The sequence below is a fragment of the Protopterus annectens genome, chromosome 13.part0 (genome assembly GCF_019279795.1).
Source record: "Protopterus annectens isolate FY-2018-M chromosome 13.part0, PAN1.0, whole genome shotgun sequence".
Lineage (NCBI taxonomy): Eukaryota > Metazoa > Chordata > Ceratodontiformes > Protopteridae > Protopterus > Protopterus annectens.
The window spans coordinates 653,650,089-653,673,508 of NC_056747.1; the positions used below are offsets into that span (position 1 = coordinate 653,650,089).

Here is a 23,420-nt window from a genome sequence, read left to right on the forward strand (position 1 = left end):
ATATAGTGTATCTGTGGGAGTTTTAAAGAGGAGGTTGGATAGTGGGTAGGGGAAAGGAGTTAGAATATGTCAGCCAGGTGCTAGGCAGTTACAAGTAATGTGTGATAATATATAGTGCATCTGTGGGAGTTTTAAAGAGGTTGGATAGTGGGTAGGGGAAAGGAGTTAGAATATGTCAGCCAGGTGCTAGGGAGTTACAAGTAACACGTAGTAATATATAGTGTATCTGTGGGAGTTTTAAAGAGGAGGTTGGATAGTGGGTAGGGGAAAGGAGTTAGAATATGTCAGCCAGGTGCTAGGGAGTTACAAGTAACGCGTAGTAATATATAGTGTATCTGTGGGAGTTTTAAAGAGGAGGTTGGATAGTGGGTAGGGGAAAGGAGTTAGAATATGTCAGCCAGGTGCTAGGCAGTTATAAGTAATGTGTGATAATATATAGTGCATCTGTGGGAGTTTTAAAGAGGTTGGATGGTGGGTAGGGGAAAGGAGTTAGAATATGTCATCCAGGTGCTAGGCAGTTATAAGTAATGTGTGATAATATATAGTGCATCTGTGGGAGTTTTAAAGAGGAGGTTAGATAGTGGGTAGGGGAAAGGAGTTAGAATATGTCAGCCAGGGGCTAGACAGCTGCATGTCCAGGAGTTGTTTAGGTGGGAAATAAGCTGTTTTTGAAGATGATTTTGTTAGGTTGTACCCTGACTTGTAGTTGTATGGAATTCCAAGTCTTGGCAATGTTGCTAGAATACAGGGAGTCACCAGAGCTGTAATGGCTTTTGGAGATTGCAATTAGTGCCTTGTTAGTGGATCTAGGTTCTCGGTTATTGCAGTAGAGTATGATCAGGTCTTGTAAGGCTGGAGTTTTTTCAGGTTGGTACAGTATTTAATGAGCTTGTTTGGTTTAGAGCTAGGGTGTTAGGGAGTTCCAGCCAGGAAAGCCATTTTAAGGCCTGACAGTGGTGGGTGCGGTAGGAGAAGTTTGTGGCGGATTTTGGTATTTTGTTGTAGCATACAGATAGCTTGTTTAAATCACTCTTGTTTAGATTAATTAGGACAGGAGAAGCATACAGTAAGGTACAGAGAAGATGGGTATGAGCTAGGGTAACTTTACTGTTGCTGGTTAGGAAGTTTTTACATCTGTAAAGAGTACCTAGTTTTTTATTGATTTTGGCTATTGAATGAGCTATGTGTTTGTCAAATTTCATATTATTGTCAATAATGACCCCTAGTAATTTGGTTTGTGTGACGGGGAGATAGGGGTATTATCTGATGCCGAATTAGAGAATGTGGGAGTAGGTACTGCTGCTTTGGAAGGATGAAAGAGCATAAGTTGGGTCATTTTAGGATTTAGTATTAGCTGGGAGTTTGTAAGCCAGGTTTCGATGGATGTAAAGGCTTCTTGAGTCTTGATTTGATGTTTTTGGAGAGTGAGGGCAGATTAAAGTGGAGTCACCAGCATATTGAACCAGGTTTGCTAGAGGGGTAGCTTTGTGAAGATTATTTGTAAATATAGTGAAAAGTAGGGGTTCTAGGGTTGATCCTTGGAGTGCTCGTAGTCCTAAAGGAAGTAGGGAGGAAAAGGAGTTTTTCCACTAACCAACTTGTTGGCTTTAGGAGAGATCTTCTTGAAACCATAAAAAAGTGGGGGTAGTTAGTTTTAATTCTGAGAGTGATGTTGTTAGTTTTGCATGTGAGACTGTATCAAACGCCTTTGATAAGTCAAGGAAAACTGCAGACACTAGTTGGCCGTTGTTGCATTGCATATTTACTATGTTACTAAAATGGATGAGTGCAGTGGTAGTGCTATGGTTGTGGTGAAATCCTTGTTGAGTTTTGGCAAGAAGATTGTTGGAGAGGAGATGTGTTAGGACCTGGGTGTGGATACATTTTTCCAGTATTTTAGCCAGTGGGGAAAGTATAGGGCGGTAGTTTGTTAGGTCAGTGGAGTTGCCCCCTTTGTGTATTGGTATAATGTGGGAGATTTTCCAAAGAAGTGGCACCTTTTGTTCTAAGATTGGTCTATTAATGATTATCAAGATTGGGTAAGAAATGGCTTTGGAGGCTGTTTGTAGGAATTTGGCAGGTAGTTTGTCTACTGCTAAAGTGGTGTGTTTAAGTTTGGTTAGGTGTCTATAGAGGGTGTAGTTGGTACAAGTTGAAGGGTGAAGGAGTTAGCATTATTTGATGGGTAATATAGTCTAGTGGGGGTTGAGGAGTGTGGGTCTGTTGACAGCTTTAATATAGAGTTGGTAAATAACTCATTGAATTGGGTGGCTGTGTTTATTGAGGTGGTGTCCATGTTTGGATGAGGAGTTGGTGATTTACCTGGTTGGAGAATACTGTTTATAGTGGCCCAGAAATTTTGTGGGTTGGTATTATGCTTAGTTTGAATTTCCCTATAATATTTTTGTTTGTCTAGTCTGAGTTGTTTTTTTTACAGTTTCTCAGTTGTAAGAATGTTTGCCTATTAGGAGTAGTTTTGTTTTTGCGCCAGTTGTCCCATGCTTTGTCTGTTTGTTTCACAAGTTGCCTAGTGCTCTTGGTAAGCCATGGGGCATAGATGGTTTTAGTGTGGATCTGTCTTGGTGGAGCAAGTTGGTTGAAAAGGCTTAAGAAGATGGTGTTGAAATACTCAACTGCTTCATTTAAAGGAAGTGTTAAAAGAGGGGACCAGTTAGAGTGTTTAAGGATTGTATTATGGTCATCGGCCTTGAAGTTTTTAGTGTATCTGATATGTTTAAGAGAGCTAGTTCTAGTGAGTTTTGTTTGGTCTCTGATGAAGAAGGTTCGGAGGTGGTTGCTTAGAGTGTCAGGTAGTATACCAAAATTATGGGTGAAAGATGGGTGATTGGTGAGAATCCAGTCTAGTATTGATTTTTTTTGAGGTTTTGTCTACCATAGTAGTGGTTTGTACAAGCTGTGAGAATCCATAAAGGTTAATATGGTTTGAGGGGTGGGGTGATTTAAGTGAGGTCCAATCAATATTAAAGTCGCCTAGCATAATGGCTTCATGGTTCAACTTGATTAATGTATTAGTTTTGTGCGTGTGTGTGTGTGTGTGTGTGTGTGTGTGTGTGTGTGTGTGTGTGTGTGTGTGTGTGTGTGCACTTTGCATTGTTGTTTATTTGCTAGTTGTATACTCATTCTTGCTCTACTGCTACTGCTGTGGTTGTTGTATATAATTATATCCTTGGTATGTATTTTTAGATCATTTTTTTGTATTTTTCAAGTTATGGCTATAAAGTGTCCATAAAAATCAGCCTACATGTATACTCATTAAATAAATGTAATCAAATGTGACAGACGAACACTGTATATTTAACATAGACATGTACAATTTGTTGGTAGATAAGAGACCTTCAACCCACCTAGGCTATTCAATTAAATGTGTAATACACAAGTTACAGTTCCTTCCTTAATTATATCCTAGATTTTCCTGTATCTAATTAAGTTTTTTATATCTGTCCCATATATTGTTGGGGTCTATATTACTTCATCGAAACCTTATTGCATCAAATCTCTGTTCATCGAAGAAAATGTATTTAACGTTCACTTTAGTGAACATTCACTTCAATTAATTATCTACGCAGGGGAAGTTAGGACTTGGCCAACATTCCGAACATCGCATACAACACAGTTTTTCAAAGCTACCCAGGTGAGGGGCTGTGCCCCATACCCCCCCCCCCAGTGTGGGGGCCTGTGCCCCCCACACACCCCTTAACTATATATAATACCAACTCTGGGATGCACTACAGTGGGGAAAAGGGCAAATTTCCGATGATAACCAACTCTTTCCTTTCCCTGGTTAAACAATTTGTTGAAGTGAACATTCACTCAAGTGAATGTTCACTGTATTTTGTTCGATAAACAGATGTTCAGTGAGCTTTCAGTTAAGTAATATCTGCCCATATTCTTGATGTCCCCACTATTTTTGTTCCTACAACCTTCTGTAGTTCTTCATTGAAAGCCATTCCAAACACAGGCATACATTTGTGTGAAAAAAAAGAACTTGCACCTTAATTTGTCTTGGCTATCATCTTCCACTACTACATCTTAACACATATCCATCATGCCTAGACTCCTACCTCAAACCATTCTCACTCCATCTATCTGCATTTTAGTCTTACTCCCTTTATATCATGCTACCTCCTACTCCTATAACCTAGTCCTCCCACCCTTCCTATCCTATCCTCCCACTCCCAACCACCTTTCTTATCACTCAAAAACATAATTCCACAACATATCCACATCACTAGTTCAACCCACTCCACTACTTCAAAATAAAACTTTTCCACCCCTCAACTAAGTACTACAAACCTAAACTAATACCTTGCTTCCCACAACTATTAAACACCAAATCAAAAATACTACTACCCTTCCTTAACTACCTCTGCTTAGCAGGAGACATACATCCAAATCCTGGACAAAACACTACCTGTAATACTAATCTCACCACCTCAAACAATAAAGCTAACCATAAATTCCTCAAATTCTTCACCATCAATGCCCAAAGTTTAAGAAATAAAGTAACCCAATTCCATGCCTGGTTAGACTACAATCGACCCGACATTGTAGCCATGTTCGAAACCTGGCTAAAAGCTCATATTCATTATGTGAAATCCTCCCTCCTGGATTCCAGTCCCTCAGACATGACCGCCTAAATAGAAAAAGTGGTGGGGTAGCCTTAATCTGCTCTAACCTACTATCCATCACTCCTTACCTCAACTCTATTTCCCCCATTCAATAACGCAGAACTTGTAATAGGCCTGCTAAAAGTAAATAACCACAAAAGCATTTGTATCATTGCCCTCTACATCCCCCCTGGTAACACCACCACTACTCTGGAGGACATTCTCCTCTGGACCTCGTCTAATATTAAGCACAAGACCTATATACTTGGAGACGTAAACATTGATTGGAATAAAACCAATAACCCCAATCCCACCATATCCATCAATCTACTTAACTATACGCAACTTAGTAACTCCATTACCAGACCCAATAAAACAAACCCCCGAGGTACCACACTAGACTGTACCCTAGCATCCCATCCCAATAACATCTTAAACTCTGGCATCACACCCGACCCTATAGGAGACCACTTGCCAGCTTTTATCCACTGAGCTACCCACTCCTGTCCTCACCTACACAAAATCATCCACACATGTAACCTCGCAAACTTCAACCCAACTACCTTCTCTGACTCCCTGAACCAAACAAACTGGAGCCCCCTAAAAACTAATGCCATAGAATTTTTCAAGTCCTCCTTCTTAAACATCCTCAACTCCCTAGCTTCACCAAGAACAAAAAGAGTAAAAACCAAGACCGCCCCATGGCTAACCAAAGATACCAAAAAACTTATGCTACAAAGAGACAAATCCTGGAAAATTTACCATCAAAACAAGCAGCCTGAAACTTTTCTTAAATATAAACAACTCCACAACATTGCTAAAAAACAAATCATCAGAGACAAAAAGTCCTACTATATTAAACTCCAATCTAATCAATCAAAAAGCCCAAAACAGTTCTGGAATTCCATTAATTCTCTTCTCAACCCAGGTACCAAAAGCAACCCCTGCCCTGACACCAGCAAATTTGGCCCTGAAATAGCCACTCTATTCAACTCCTTCTTCACTACTTCCATAGCAGGACTGACCAAAGCCTTCCCTAACAATAACCCTTCCCCTCAGCCTACCCTTTCTTCACCTCCACCTACAGCACTCTCTGCCCCCAATCCTCTCCTATATTTGAGCTTAAATCCATCTCAACCTCCCATATAAAAAAATTACTCTCTAAATTAAAACCTTGCTCCAATGCCCCTGACAATATCCCATCCTCCTTCCTAAAAATTGACGCAGATGGTATCACTCTCCCCATTAGCATCCTGATAAATAGATCCATGCTGGAATCTTATGTGCCCAAATTATGACGTACTGCCTTCATTCTATCTCTCCATAAAGGAGGCAAAAACAACAACATCTCCAACTTCTGCCCCATAGCCATCCTCTCCCCAATTTCCAAACTGCTAGAAAAATGCATCCACATTCAGCTTATGCCATTTCTAGCCAATAACCAACTAATCACTCCAACCCAACACAGCTTCTGTACAGGCCATAGTACTACCACTGCACTTCTCTCCTTCTTAGATACAATAAGTCTTGCCCATGACTGTGGAAAAATGGTTTCTGCTGTTCTTCTAGATCTGTCTAAAGCATTCAATACCATCTCCCACACCCATCTCTTAAACCATCTCTCCAACCTTAATCTCTCCCAGAATACCTTATTCTGGCTCTCAAGTTACCTCTCCAGTAGATCTCAAGCTGTGAAATGGGGGACAGGTATCTCAACCTTCCTTCCTACCCCCACTGGGGTTCCCCAGGGATCCATTCTTGGACCAATGCTGTTTAACATCTTTATTAATGATTTCCACAAAGCCATACCCAATACCAAAATTGTACAATACGCAGACAATTCCACATTAGTCTGCAGTGCCGCCAACCTCCCAGCGCATCAAACACTGACCCAAACTGCTTTCTCTGCCATTGAAAATTGGATGCTTCAGAACCACCTCTCACTAAATGCCAGTAAATCCAAAATACTATTATTCTCTCCCTCAAAAGCTTCCCCTCTTGATAAAAACTCATTCCAAATTATTAGCCAAAATAAGACCAGTATAGAAGTCATTCCCTTCGCCAAACTACTTGGGGTCACTATTGATGAACACCTAAAATTTGACATTCACCTCCAGCAAAACATTAAGAAAACCCATATAAAACTTGGCATGCTATACAGGAACATCCACTTTCTCTCTCCTTCCACCAGACAAAATCTTGCCACTACCCATCTACTCCCCTCACTGATGTATGGTGCTCCTTTATTAACAAGCTTATCTACCATGCTCACCTCAAAATTGGAAGTCTGTTATAATAAGATTTCTAAATTTGCTACCAAAGCCGAGTACTCCTCCCATCACTGTATTGCCCGTAATTTGTTAAACTGGCTTGAACTCTTCAACCACCTAGACTATCTTCAAATTACCACAGCCCACAAACTAATTTTTCAACCCTCTAAGTGCCCTGCACTATCCAACATCCTTCTACCCTACACCCCTCAGAGAACTCTCAGATCTACTCACCAAAACCTAATCTTTGCCCGAAAAACCAATTGCCCTGCTGGTCAACTCCTGCTATCCTTTTTCCTTAGCAAAAAAATGGAATTCTCTTTGTTCCTCTCTAAGGACTTGTGCAAACTTTGAAAACTAAATCTCAGCTACATTCCTACCTTTCCTCTAACAGGAAATGCAACTGCATTCTCACCACCTAGTCCTATAATTCTCTCTCCACCTCTAAACCTCTGACTAGCTATGATCACTAGCTAACCAAACAATTGTACATATTGTAAATATCTAAATTGTACCATGTACCTAAGAAAATTATACCTGCACTCTAACATGAAATGTAATTGTAAATTGTTCTTCTTTACTAAGATTGTATCTGTATCTAAACTATGTAATGTGGAGCTTTTGTCCCCGGGCCTCCACTGAAAATGGGCTCCCTGAGCCCAGTGGACCTACCTGGTCATCAAACTGGAAATAAATAAATAAATCACACTAACTTCAGGTTGTGCCTTTTATTACTGCGGGCCACATTCCTTGATGGATGCTGATCTCATAGGTCTTTTTAATGTTCATGAGATACTTAATTGTTTGCCCTTTCCTGTGATATATTTAATTGTTTACCCTTTCCTGTCTTTTCCAGATACCACTGCATTAAATTCTTACAATTAGTCTTCTAATGTTTTTTAGTGTACATGCTTCAGATGCACCTCACCTGACTGAATGTAGCCTAGGTGATTAATTTGTGGTTATTGTCTGCTTGAGCATTATGTTCCTTAAGCATATGCACAATCAATTTTTTATGCATGCTTTATCTCAGTGGGTCCAAGAATGTGACTGTTCACGGTTGTGTGGTTGCAGGAATCTGGCTGCTCATAGCTGGTGACCACTTTATTAAGTATTTTGGGTATGGCAAAGTGAAAGAGAGACATACTAACTAATTGTTCTTCATTACCATAGCTGGAACTAATTTTGATGCATACTAGATCTATTACTGGAGTTACAGATTAATTTAATGGCAATTTCAGCAGGTGGTAGCAGGCTTTCTGTATGGAATATTTATCACACCAGATGCTAGATAGCACCCACTGACCATCAAGCTTTACTGGCCTCAAGCTTGGAGATAATAGTTGAGCATCCGGAAGTGGTACTATCATCTACAGAGGTCAAAGTGTTTACATTCAACCTAAATTCCACCCCCTACATCATAATCATTGGATTGGTCTGGCAATGGTTAAGTGGCTAGAACATTGCCCTGGCCACCCTCCATAGTGGAACTATGCTTTGCTCTTAATCTCCAGCCCCACCAACCTGGCATCTTCTCTTTAAGCTCTGGCCTCCACTAGGGATGCCAGCATGCTCCTTGTCGAGATAGGTATGCCAATACTCTTAGCATGTGCTGTCAGGTGTCAGAGCAGGTCATCTGAGTCATAGTGAGGACTTCATCCCTCTTTGTACTTTTGGACATCCAGTTTGTCTTGAATAATGGGTGCCCTGGAAGTGAGTAAAGTGGTGGACATATGGTTATGCAGTGTATATCAGAGATGCTGGACAGTTCTTTTTTTTTTTTTTTTTTACCAGCCTGAACTTACAGCATTTTGCAACTGCAGAATATGGGTAATATCTAAGGATTTGCAGGTAGCCATTGTTCAGGATGCTGGAGTCTGGGAAACAAAGAAGAGAAAAGCATAACAGAGGAGCACTGCCGTGTGAGATATCACTGAAGAAGTCATTGCACAAGTATTTGTGACAATGTAGCAAAAACTTTGCTGAAATTAAGAGCACAAGGCTTGTCCATCTGTGAGGGATGCAAGCCACAAAGAATGAGCATGGACTTCCTTGAGACAATTGGAAGGAATAGATAGCACTATTCCTCTGAGGTCACTCTTTCTGCCATGGTGTGCAAGTGTGTACTTTGAATGTAATGTCCACTTCCATCATGAACACCTTTCCAAAAGTAGTTTGTGTTAAAGACACCTTAACACAATTCTCAGCACATTAAGGCTTTAAAGTGGAGAATAATGGTTTCGTTTGTAAAGACTCCCATCAGATTTCTTTTATGAGACATCATAAGTTTTTAATATATTCCATTTAAAATATATTCCGTGCAACTTCCTGCTTCTGCTAAGTAGCTTATAACAGTGGAACTGCAGGGGAGCATGGCATCAATGTCAAGAGTCAAATATTCACCCGGGTTAAAATAATCCAATATGCTCACACATTGTGGCTGTACTGATTCTGACATTAAGGAACCTTGAAGATAATTATGTCTCCCCCTTACTATGATTATAGTGCAATCTCAAAGTTAGAGTCACAACTGAGGTTGGTCTGCAGGAGGTTTTCACCTCAGCACAAATGCTTTGTTTTGAATTTGTTGTATAAAACAACTGCGTGGACTGTTGACTCTTGAGGTAGTATTTTGTGTTCTAAGTTAATTATGCTCAACTTGTTACTATGAATCCTGCAAGCTTATAATCTACAAACCATCTCGGGTATGCAATAGGAATATAGGAGCAATACTAAGCAAGTGACCACAGGGACCATAAGATGCCCAGCCATGAACAAGCAGTTATTATACTCTCCATTAATATTCAAAAATGTGCACTCTGATTGGTCAGCATGCACATTGTAAATCAGAGTTATAGTAATGGAAAAAGGTCCGGTCACCTGGACTTTTTCCATTAGTATAACTCATTTTTTACAGCAACGGAGAACGCAAGATCTCCGTTGCTTTTGTACACACTGTCTCACTATGTTAAAGGAGTTTAACATAGCAAGACAGCTTGAAAAAAGTAATGGAGATCTTCCTATCTCCGTTACTTTTTTTTATGCTGTCTCGCTATGTTAAACCCATTTAACATAGCGAGACTCTTTGTAAAAAGCAACAGAGATCTTGCTTTCTCCGTTGCTTTTTTTCAAAATTGTCTCGCTATGTTAAATGGGTTTAACATAGCGAGACAGCTTAAAAAAAAGTAATGGAGATTCTCTGTTGCTTTTTTTTAAAGCTGTCTCGCTATGTTAAACTCCTTTAATATAGCAAGACAGTTTGTAAAAAGCAACAGAGATCTTGCTTTCTCCGTTGCTTTTGCCCACAGCTCTGATGTACTGCATAAGCATACGCATGCGCAGTACATCAGAACTGCTGCAGAATACCAGACAGCTGCGTAAGGGCAGCAAGGAGGCATTATACAATGCCATTATTTAAGAAAAGTAATTTTTTTTTTCTTAAATAATGTCATTTTATAATAGCAATAACCCACTTCTGGGTGTGGGTAATGCTGGATTTACCCACGGTTGTCTTTGTTTGGCCACTCGGGCTTCGCCCTCATGACCAACCCACACCAACTGTGGGTAAATCTAGCATTACCCACACCCAGGCGTGGGTTATTGCTATAATAGTGACCACTTGCAATATCAAGAAGGGGAATACATGGTAACCCTGGTAAAAAAACTGTGTTTATGAATCCAATCATCAAGACTAGCATTAAAGGCAGACAAAGCACTACTTTGCTTGACTTGTAGTAGTAACTTATTCTAGCAACTTGTAATTTGTTGAGTTATTAGTGTGTCCTTCCAGTAAGTCTTATTTGTTGTCATAAATATAGGTTCCCGGTATGGTTGTTTGCAGAGCCACTGCCTTTGCAAAGAAATAGGAGGTCAAATAGGACTGGCTCTTTCCCTGCTCAAAATGTAAGAGAGAGGTCACCCAAGAGCAGCTTTTAAGCTACTGAGTATAAGGAGAAATGTGCTGATATGGTATGTGAGTGGAATGATTTAAGTCTTTTGCGGCAAAAATCATTAAGGCATCTTTGATTTGTACATACTAAAGGGGCATAGCATTTAATGCTGGGTTTGATAATTGCAGAGTACAGTGATAAGATGGATTCTTTGCATATTTAAGGTATTCCCATGGAAAATAACTGGGCCAGATAGAAGGATTTCCTAACTGTGATGGAAACACGAGGACCAAATGAGAGAAAGTTTCCCACATAAGTACCCAGCTCTCTTACAACCATATCTTTTGGAGAAGAAGTGCCATTTATATGAGGTGGGAACAGATTTTTTGTTTTTTTGCTCAATGCTAAAGGGCTTCCCTTTTTTCATTTAGCTTGAAACCATTTTCGGTACACTCTGTGTATATTCCAACCCTTGTTGGAGGAGTTTTATATTAGCGGATGGCTGGATTATAGTGCCCAGTCTGCAGTCATCAGAAAATATGGCCAGCCACAAATTATAGATATTGACTTAAATGCCTGCAAAATAAATGCCAAACATGAAGGTGTCCAGCACTTGATGTATGATTCTCCCTACTAGTTAAATATTTTGATTTCAGTAAGGATAGTTAAATGCAGTTTATCTCATGGTGGTAACTATAAATTACAAAATGGTTGGGTCTAAAGTATTAGATCTATGCTAAATAATGTAGCCAGGCATATACAGTGCTCTCCTCTGTGTGCACTGCATAAGAAATTGTTAGACTGATATGAGCCATGAAATGTATGCCAAGAGTCAAGCAAAGACTTCATGTAGACATCTAAGTGTTAAACTCTGTATTCATGACAGTGTACATCAGAAATAATTGGAGATATTGCATTTCTACAGTGTGCAAACTCATACCTAGTAAAGGATTAGAACTCTTTAATTATAAAACTAAGACTGTCATTCTGTTACCAGAGCCCTTCAGACTGAAATGCTGGATTGCTTTGTGCCACACCCACAGCGGTCCCATCATGCTAACATTGCAGTTAACAGCTCTGACTTGTGCCACACCCCACAGCACTCCCATCATGTTAGCATTACAGTTGCTCTGATTCATGACACACCCAGGAGCACTCCCAGCATGTTAGCATTACAGTTCACAGCTCTGACTTGTGCCACACCCCACAGCCCTCCCAGCATGTTAGCATTACGGTTCGCAGCTTGGACATACAATCTCCATTACAGATTGTATAGTTGTACCTGCCCAAAAGGTGCTGATTAAATTGGAAGACTGGTAGCTTACACATCTGACATATGTTCACTTGTAAGGCCATTGTAGCCCTGGGCTCTGACAAAGTCCTACAGAAATGTTAGTACTTTTGCATTCTAGCCACAGAAAGCTTTTAAAGATAAGAAAACAAGTTTTTGTCATGATTTGGTCATGTAGCCATGCCTCACATATGCTGCTGGCAGCTGTGAACAGCATTTTCATATCTGACTAATGCACAGTTCAGAATTTCATTATGCTGTTTGCTAAGCAGCCCAAAGATTCAGACAGATAATGGGTTGTATGTGCAGTGCTTGTAGCAGGTGATGATGCTTCACCCTCTAGTGGCACACTTTAGAAATACTCCTTAGCCGCCACATTTAAATAAAGTGCTTCTGAGTAAAATTAGAATGAAAAATTCAAGTGGAACTATTTAAATGCACATTTCTTTGACCTACCATTTTGCATTCTGCATTACACATTTCACAATACTATAAATGTATTACTTCTCAGTGGTATTAGGAATGTAAATGTTGCTCTACACTAAGACTGCCTGCATATGTCTTTTGGAATGTACACAATAATCATGACTGCATCTTTTATCAGTGTTAAATTTGTTTTGTTTAAGCCACATCACTGTTGCACATTTTAAGCTCAGGTTGTAGCTGAAAAAAGGCCTTTGGGCCATCCTATTTATCTGCTTAACAGAGAGATAGACCAACAGAGAGAGAGACACATAAATTATGCCATTTTGATTTCACATTCGGTTATCATATGTTGCTAGGCCATCATTCAGATCTCAATATCCTCTCTCTCTGTTTGTACTTTCATTTGAAAATCAAAGAAAATAATTGAAGTGTAACAGAATAAGTCCACTTGCAATATTAATATGATAAAAAATATTACAGTGATAAAATGTAAACAGTTTTTGCATATTTTTATTTTATTTGTTTATTTTTTTTGCCCTCTCCCCAGAGCTGACATCAGCTGCCCACAGCTCCTCTACACATTCACTGGTCTACCACACATATATTAAACTCTCCCAGGCTCAACCTGATTAATGTGTATGAGAAACAAAGAGGAGAGAGATTCCAGTGCAGCATCATACTGCCAGGGAGTGTACCCTAACCCACCACCCTGGTGCAACATCATACTGCTGCCACGGAGTGTGCCCTAACCCACCACCCTGGTGCAACATCATACTGCTGCCATGAAATGTGCCCTAACCCACCACCCTTGTGCAACATCATACTGCTGCCAGGGAGTGTGCCCTAACCCACCACCCTGGTGCAACATCATACTGCCGCCAGGGATTTTGCCCTAACCCACCACCATGGTGCAACATCATACTGCTGCCAGGGAGTGTGCCCTAACCCACCACCCTGGTGTAACATCATACTGCTGCCACAGAGTGTGCCCTAACCCACCACCCTGGTGCCACATCATACTGCTGCCAGGGAGTGTGCCCTAACCCACCACCCTGGTGCAACATCATACTGCTGCCAGGGAGTGTGCCCTAACCCACCACCCTGGTGCAACATCATACTGCCACCAGAGATTGTGCCCTAACCCACCATGGCGCATTATCATACTGCTGCCAGGGAGTGTGCCCTAACCCACCACCCTGGTGCAACATCATACTGCTGCCAGGGAATGTGCCCTAACCCACCACCCTGGTGCAACATCATACTGCCGCCAGTGATTGTGCCCTAACCCACCATGGCGCATTATCATACTGCTGCCAGGGAGTGTGCCCTAACCCACCACCCTGGTGTAACATCATACTGCTGCCAGGAATTGTGACTTAACCCCCTCCCACCTCTCAGCAGCATTGTCAGCTCTACAATTGCTTGCTATGAGAGGTGCATGCACAACCTCTTGACTAAAGAGGTATACCACTTGCAGCATGAAGCTTGCTGCAAGACTACGTAGTTTCCCTCTCACAGGATGGATGAGACACTTAATCCCCTCCTCCTCCATCCGTTTCCTCCAATCAAGAGCTCCTATACTGCTAGTTGAACTGGGGTCATCTAGTGCTCAGTAAAGGCTTTATCCCTCTGTGCCAATGGGACAATATATAATGCCCATTTTTTTTTTTTTTGCTATTTTTTTCCCTTGGATCTCATTTATCCTATCCCAGCCCCCATTGCTCTTGGTCTATGCGGGTTCTACTAGCATCCTACAACCCCTCCTGACTTGTTGTTGTGGCAGTCATGGATCTTAAGAGAGTCCTGGAGGTTCAGCTGTCTATGCTTCCATCCGGCATTTTTTTTTTTTATTTTACACAAACTACCCCTTTTCCCCCCATGTTAGCAGGTTGTAACTGAAAGCAACTCCCCTCTTTGAACCATGCCTGCCCTTAGGGTGCCTCATCAGCAAGTTCCCTCCTTCCCAAAGACAGGCACACCCATCCCTTCCTGCCACTCTGCCAGTAACTGAAATAAGTAATCAAAACCGGGTCGGCTGGGCCATAATTAGGACTCCATCCCTCTTCACCACTAGAGCAGCATGCACATTTTATTCTTAATATTTTTCCTCTCTTTGTGAGAATTTTCTCCTAAGTAACTCTTTCTTTGTAGAAGTTTAGCTGAAACGTTGCCTATACAATGCTATTCATAAATATTTGTGATGAAGCAAGCACCTATTGGTGATTGCCAGCAGAGGCAAAGTGCAGCTGTTTAGTGTTAGGCTACAAAGACAAGAAGGCTGCCAAAAAAGGAGAGGAAGATTGTAAAGTCTTTTTCTGTCTGTGTTCCTTTTGATTCATTGTAGCACAAGGACTCCATTGGTTTCCTAGGACCAGGTCGGCGGTATTCTAGCCTTGGTGAGAGAAGAGGTTTCCACATGACAGCTACCTCAGCTTGGGTTCCAGTGAGGGGTTGTAGATCTTGATTTTCATTGTCCAAGTTCTGCAAGGGTGGTGTCGGCTGTATATTGATTGGCGAGTTTCTGCAGGGGCAGAGATTTACAGGCATTAAATACTGGGAAGCTTGCTCAATTCAATGTTCTTTGGTGCTGGGTGACTTCAAAGACAAGAAGTGTACAGAGAAGGAGACGAAGAATGCAAAGCCCTCTTTCTTCTGGGTTCTTGCTGATTCATCACACTGCAAGGACTTCATTGGCTTCCTAGGGTCCACACCTCTCAGGTATACCTCATTATAAGGAATGCTCCTCATTTTGGGTCTTAAAAGTCCATATTTCTGAAAGTTCCACATTGAAAGAGTCTGTCACACATTCAGTGTTAGGAATTTTTTAACTGATATCCATGGTAAATAGTACTGAATCATAGAAATTTATCAAAATAACTTTTTATATTGTTAGTAAGCTTTTAGAAGACATTACACATTTTAACCATTCGTTTCACATTGTGAGAGGCAGTGTTCCTCATTTAGGACATGGAGAGTTGAGAGCTATGCCTAGAACCCAGTCTACAGTGTTTCAGCTTTTGTTGAAAGCAAAGGCTTCCACACGACCACTACCTCAGCTTAGGTTCCAGTGAGTGATTGGAGTGTTTGATTTTGAGTTTCTGTAGAAGCTTTATCTGCATTGTATTGATTGGCTTTGTGGGGGAGGAGCTTTCCAGACTTTAAATACCAGGAGGCTTGCTGAGTTCAGCATTATGCTGCACAAGTCCATCAGTATGAACCTGTTTTTATCCAATCAATTGAAAAAAAGAAAAGAGCCTGGAGGACTTCCAGTATGGTGCTGGTTGGGTACATTGGCTTATATCACCGTCCCAAAGTGGTCACTGGTAAATTAGTCTTAAAAGTCAATAATCAAATTTAAAAAATGCCCATTATCATGAAATTTGAATAACTGGATGCCTAACTGAAGGGAGGAAAGAGGGGAAAAATGCATGGTGGCTGCCAAAAAGGGGCACAACAAACAAGAGACCCAGTATACATGGCAGAGTGATCAGACAGTGAACCAGAGAAAATGGAAAGGCAAGGGGAAATGTAAGACACTTTGTCAGACAAGATCAACCGTTTATATAGTGAAAGTAAGGGCAGTGTCACTGGTGGAACAGGTAGTACACTTACACACTTACATTTGGTGCAGAAGGTTGTGGGTTCCATCCCAACACCAAGTGGATGGATTGCTGAAACTGCAGTACAGCATAAAGGGAGTTCTGGATTCCTGAGTGTGTTTGGAGACATTAAACTGAAGCCCCATCTGTTTGCTTTGGTAGTAGCTTAGGTGGATGTAAAATATCCCACTGAACCTATACTGTCCAAGGTCCCCAATGCCCTGCCAAATTTCCCCTAGTGGTATAAATACCACCCTGGGTCTCCCCTGAAAAGAGGCTACTAGCCTACTGGGACTAACTTGGTCAGAAAGGGAGGGAGGGATGGATGGATGGATAAAAAATACTGAAGATAATTGGAAATCAAATGGTGTATATTAAATAAAATGAAACACTCTAAAGTACCAAAAATGGTGCAGAAGGGGAAAGAGGAACTAAAAGTGAGAATGGCAGACTTGGAGGTGAGGCAATAAGAAATAAACATGAAAATGCCTGAGTTGGAGGATGGGAACCTAAAAACAACCTCCACTTTACAAACATACTAAAGATAGTTGAGGGGTCAGAATGCAGAAACGTTATGACAAAGCTGATTGCACAATGGAGAAGTCTAGAAGAAGATGAAGTGTTAATTGCTGCAGGGTCATTTTCTAAAAGGATAACAGTGCTAGTGAAATTTCAAACATACTCGTTGAAGAAGAAAATAAAAGAACCTAGTCTACAACAGGTAAAGCAACCTCTTCATCCTTCTTTTATATGATATAAATATTTGTGCCTTCTTTGTCACAGTCTAATTGTATTACAGTCTATTTCATACATATTAATACTGCCTTGCATTGAACTCATTGTCTCTTTCTTTAGCTTATTAGCTTACTGACTGCACTTCTTTTGGACATATGATGTAGTTAGCAGTTTTGTTCTACTGACTGCTGTATTATTGAGTTTAAATACGGAGGCACAGACAGATTCAAACAGCCACGCACCTAGCAATTATAGCTACTTTCTTGACCGTGTCCCCTTCAGATGTCTCATTATGATCAAATAAAAAAAAACTGCCACTCTGGTGACATACAGGGATAAAGCCCTAACTATGACCCAGTTGATCTAAGTTTTATTAACAGCTCGAGTAACTGACAGAGAGGCAGGAAGGGATGGGTATGCCCATCCCTGGTGTGAAGTTGTTCATCACTGATGCTTCCCTAGGGGAGGTGTGATTCAATGAGAGGACATGACCTTGAATGGTGACTGATGAGCATAAGGGTGAGGGCAAGGAATAGGTAGGACTTATAACACTGCCCCCCCAGACAGAAGCAGAGATGGACAAGTCCCCAGTATGCCCTTAGGATCCATAACCAGCACCAACAATATCAGAACAAATCCATCAGAGTCAAGCTGATAGACCAGGCATAGGCCTAGGGCAATGGGGGCTGGGCTGATATAATGATGTAAGAAAAAATGTAGCCAGCAGAAATGGTGAAACATAAAACAATTTAATGAAGATGAAGATAGAGGGTGGCATGCCCTACTATCTGCAATATCCAAACCGGTTTCGGCTACAATAGCCTTCTTCAGTGGAAATGACACATAATCACATACATCAGTGTATATATAACAGCATAAAGGCAGTAAATTGGATAATTAGAATTGGTCATTAAGACCAGGTGAAAATAAAGCTCCTAATTTGATGATCCATTTATGTTCCTTAAAATTCAGTAGATTATGCCAACCCAGCTTGTCCCTGCATTTGCTTGCAATACAATCAATGACCATAAATTGAAAAGAGGCAAAATTGTGTTTAACAACATGTTTATATAAAGCATTATTACTACGTTTATTCCTAATGTCATTAAGATGTTCCCCATCATAATACGGAAGGGTCTAGACGTCAACATAAAATGATGAGCATGTACAGGTGGCTAAGTAAATGACCCACTCTGTGTTACAATTAGCCCAAAAATTAATATTAAAAATTTCAGAAGTATTACAACTACTGAACTCCCTAGTATGTTGAACCCTGTGGCAATAAGTGCAGTGGCCACATGGTATACAACCCAAAACTGGGCCCCTCTCAATGTATGTTGAACAGAAACAGAGGGGTTAAAACCCACCCTCTTATAATGGCTGAACAATGAACCCAATGTCCGACCCCTCCTGAAAGAAAAGGAACATTTGTCCCTCAGGAAAGGGTGTAATTTATCTTCTGCCCTCAAAATATTCCAATGTTTATTGATGATATTCATGAATCCTCATGTGTTACGTCCATATGTAGTAACTAGATGAACTGGATCATTAGAAAGATCCTTATGTTTATCTTTATAAAGTAACAAATCATCCCTGTTCTGATTTGAAGCCCAATGGCATATAATGATGTCCCAAGTGGTCCAAAAAAAAATAGAATGAAAACAACTTGTACAGTGGAAGACACTGGAATCCCCATCTCTTCCTCAACTATCCTTATTTTTTACCTGTCCTTTGAAAATGTTTGACTTTCTGGAATAACTTAAACTTACTGTCAGCCAGTTAAACCAAACATTATATTTTCATACTTAATTGTTCAGAATATTTATGCTGATGAATAACCTCTTGCTCTATTTAAGTGAATGGTGGTCCTTCACCCTTTTTTGTTAGATTCTTAAAGAATTTGAAAAATATGTGCTGAGTATCTCATTCATTAGATCTCTCTCTCTCTCTCTTACACTCCCTCACTCTCTCTTTCTCAATCACACACATGCACACACACACAAATTATGCTCGCTAAACAGCAAAGCCAAGTAAAAAATGTCATCCAACTGCTTTTTTATTTTATTAGTCTGTGCTTCATGTCATCTTAAAATGCTACTGTGCAGAGACAGAATTGCCCCCCCCCCCCAGCTGTCACCTGTACATGAATACCCTGTTGGTGAACATTTGTTGACCAATAGGTTATAAATGTGTGTGTTTTCCCACTATTTAATCTAATACAAACAGAGTATGAATCAAAAGTGATGACTTAAAAGCTCACCAAAATTTAAGATATACCACGTTAGTGTACGGTAATTATTTACTGTCCCAGCCACTAATGGAATAAATAACTTTTCAAGCTTTAAAGTTTGTTGTATGGTCAGGGTAATGATACCCATTCAGAAGACATAACCCTAATATAAAAAGATTGTCAAGATTAGAAAATATATCGATCACCTTTGAAATGAAAGAGAAATCAGACAAAGAACCTATTTTTTGCTAAAGGTCTAGAAAAGCAAAAGCAGTTAACATGGATCATTGTCAAAAAGTATCCATTTTTTAATTATCATGCTATCACAAAGATTATTTACAATAATGTCATATTTTGCCACATAACTCGTGTACATTTATTTTTAAATAAAACTGGGTCTTCCTTGTCTCATCTAATTAATAGATGAAATCCCATTACAATTTCAGAAGCTTAAAGTATGCCTTCTCAAACTTAAACAACTAATTTAAGTTTTCATCAGGTTCAGTGCTTGCCAGATACTAATATAGTGTCCAATGTATCACAAGTTCTCCTAATCAAATAATGTAATACACTGTGACAAAAATGGCTTCCTGTTGATACCGCAAGGACCACAATGGTTATCTTCAGGTCACTGAGACTGAAGCTGCCAACAGGGAAAAGATAAGTGGGCATTTGTCCCCACCACAGAACCTGTAATTGCTCACTTCAGCTCATTGCTTTACAATAATAGTTTTTTCAGCTATGCATAGCTGACGTATCTGTTGCCAAAAATATTTTACATCATCACTTTTGGTGACAGACTTTATTCTGCAGAAGCATACATTAACAAGTTTATTTTCAGTAAATCAGCCTTCTGTTTTTTTAAGGTATGACAGTGAAGGTCATCTGACCAATGTGACATTCCCTACCGGAGAAGTTAGCAGCTTCCACAGTAACATGGAACGAGCAATGCAAGTGGAAATAGATACATCTAACAAAGAAAACTACATTGCAACTACAAACTTCTCAGCAATCAGTACTATATATACATTAAGACAAGGTAAGTGAGACCATAATACATTTTTCTTATATTTTAGTATCCCATTTGTTTTACTCGTAGACTGTGTCTGACATTCACATAAATGAAGGATATAAGTAATTGGATCCATATATAAAGTTTAGAAAGCAATATCCTTGTACATTTCTTAGAGATTTTTAAATATTCTTTTAGGCTGTCATTTCCTTTGACGATCAAGAACCTGCCACCTAATATGTTAATTTTGTCTGAACACTGTGAGAAAAGAGCTGAGAATCAGAGCTGTTATTTGGTGGTTTAATATAGTTTTGTATGCTTCTAACACATTCCTGTGTTGGCCAGAAAATGAACTGCAGTGCCAGATATGGTGGACCCAGACCATTTTCAGACTTCCACATCCATGAAGTAAAGTTGGAGTATGTGCACAATCCTTTCTAAACCACCCTTTCCTTAGGCAAGTTACTGAAGCTGCAATGTTTGGATTTTCCCCTGCTTGGAGCTCTTTTGGTGGGACTGTGGCAACACTCTTCCTCAGGACAGACAAGCTGGCATCTCATTATGTCTGGGCCACGAATAAAGACAATGTAATTTGTGGCACACTCAGGGTTCTAGCCAGTTATGATAGTTAATTAGCTGCAAATGACTTGGATTCAAAAAATAATTTGTTTATACAACCATTAGAAATACACCTCAGATATCTGTGAAAAATTGGACAATCTCTTTCATTTCATATCTTTCTTTGTTAGAAAGATGAAGTTCAGTAATCTGGATGTCATTACTGTGGGATAAATTATTTATATCATGCATTAATTACTGATGGATGGTGTTCACTTCCATGACCAAGCCAGATATTGAGAACTATGAGTGTAGAAAAATATGTAATGCAAAATGTCTGTATTCTCTAGTATTATTTTATATTAATTTATATAGTTTAATTAGAATGTATTTGTTATTGCTATTATTCAGGTTTGAATCAGATCTTATAAACAGAAGTGTTTATTCCTAAATTAATGATTTTTATGTGTTTAGAGTCATTTTTTATTCTCTAAAATTAATTAGATCTATCTGATGTTTATCAAGTTATAGAAAATATCTCAAGTATTGCCTTTGGGTCTTCTGTCACCAGATGAACTTTTTAGTTTAACAATGTTGTTATAACCTATTACTGAACCTGCAATATCCTTCCTGTCCAACACTGTTAATAGCCTTTGTAAGATAAGCTCCCTATACAAGATGGTTTCTTTTTTCTTTCTTTCTATTTTTTTTTGGTTCCCTGATCATGATCCCAGCTAACTATCATCTGCTCTGCTGATTCTCCTATAGCTCCTGTTTGACAGTCTCAGTACTGCCCCAGGTGGGCTACCTTAACTGTAGACAGTAAGAGAGGGGGAGTAGTTCACTACTAGCATGCCCTCTGTCTGAGTCCATTGAGGCAGCGTGGGAGTGTAGCACTGATCTAGTAGCTAGCTGCATCACACATCCTGCCCAGTGTCAGGGCTTTTATTAGGCTCTATCCATAACAGGTGGCCAGTGAGATGTAGTCTTCAAAGATGTGCCTGCATCAGACTCAAGAGCAGACACTTCACATTAGCCATCCTGCATGCCCAGCCTGGCAATCAGACCAAATCTGGGCCTCCACCAGGGGTTGATGAGTGATTTACTTATGCCAGCATATTTTCCCCTGGATAGAATGACCATCCTCCCTGCCAGCTCTGTCAGTCTTTAGAGGAACTAACTCATCCTGGATTTCCTGGTCATAGTCAAGACATCATCCATGTATGCCACCAGAATTCACAGAAAATGGCTTCTTAGTAAACTACATTGTTTTCTCTCCTTTCTTTCCTCCCAAGTGTCTGCTCACCATCTAGTCATGACCACTCTCCCTTTCATTCTCAATCAGCAGAGAGATATCTGTTCATGATACAGCTGACTTACAGGCAGCCATGATGGGTATTTCTATTTTCTGACCTAATCTCTTCCTCCAATGACTGGCATGAAGGCCTGCTATGCCTTCCTCTGTTCTCATAAATATTCCCACCTGTGCCCAATGAAGGCTTCTGCATGGATGCAATTTGAAAGAGGTACAAATAAAGACACTGCTGCTTTTAATGTAAGGCATTTTATTAAGCAAGACTCTTTTATATTCGATGGCAATTGCATTCAACAATGTTGTGATGTAGTAATGGGGACCTCCATTATTTCATCATTTAAGAACATGGTTTGAAGTGTGTAAAAGAGAGTCTTTTGTGTCAAAGTGATTTTTAGTCAAGTGTTTTCAAACCATTACATTAAGCTTTTATTGTTTGGTCAGGATTTAGTTTTGTAAATTAAGTTAACAGCAACATGATTTTCTGGAAATATCTACAACACCAATAGTTTTATATGTGGAATAATATGGCAGTGAAGCCTCCAGCACACTATGTTTTATAGTTGTTAGAAAAGTAGAAACAGTTACTTACAGGCTACAAGTGCTCACACTAATTTAATTGAAAAAATAATATCATTACAGAACAGACAATCCTCCTGTACAAATTAATTTGTGATTATGAGAAGTTTTTCATTGAAGCAAATTACAATGAGTAAAGTTACTTAATTTATTTCAAAAAGTAATAGTGAGTAGTTGGAAGTAGTAGGCTATCTTTATTTCTCAAGCTTTCAGTGTTCCTGGAAGAGGCAAAGAAACAAAATATTTTGATACTGTTTTATGCTAACATATTCTAGACATTCCAGATGTCCGGAAATACTTATGAGCAAGCTGAAAATCTAAAACTATTTAAAGTTGTTGGCAGCAAACTGGTATTTATAGATAAGAAAATTAAAAATCTATGTACTAAGATGGATAGCATATGGGCAGAAATATAGAGCCTATACTGTGTGGGTAGCATGTGCCTTATCAGAGAGTCTAAAGGTGACAAATGGCATCACCCAGGCCTCAGTGCTGGACCTCTTTTGTTTGATATTTACTTTTTTGGTCTCCAGACCATACACCAAGGTCTGGGTTACACAAGTCAGCAGATTACTTTAACATGGGAGTCATTATCATTATGCCCCCCCCCCCCGGCACCTAGTGTACCAAAAATGGTCCCAAATTAAATCCTGAAAAGTGCAATTTTTGTCACATTTGGTAAACAACCCCCCTTCCCTCAGTATACAACACCCCCACTCCAAAATAAGAATGTTGTTAAAGTCCTTAGAACTTGGATTGATAATTCTCTCTCTCTCCTTTGATCATCATGCAATGACAGTAGTCATAAAGTCTTTCTACATAATGCAGCTAATTTCCAAAGGAGTATCATCAAGATCCAAAGAGGCCATTGTCAGCTTCTACACAGCATA

The 23,420-nt window shown here is 39.8% G+C and overlaps 1 protein-coding gene across 3 annotated transcripts in view; it reads left to right on the forward strand.

Moving 5' to 3' along the window:
* Positions 1–23,420, forward strand: part of TENM1 (teneurin transmembrane protein 1) — a 3,721,864-nt gene that overhangs the window by 3,450,396 nt on the left and 248,048 nt on the right. For all 3 annotated transcript variants that reach the window (XM_044054336.1, XM_044054337.1, XM_044054338.1), the window contains one exon: positions 19,936–20,108. In XM_044054336.1, coding sequence (XP_043910271.1) covers positions 19,936–20,108 — 173 coding nt within the window. The remainder of the gene's footprint in view (positions 1–19,935; positions 20,109–23,420) is intronic.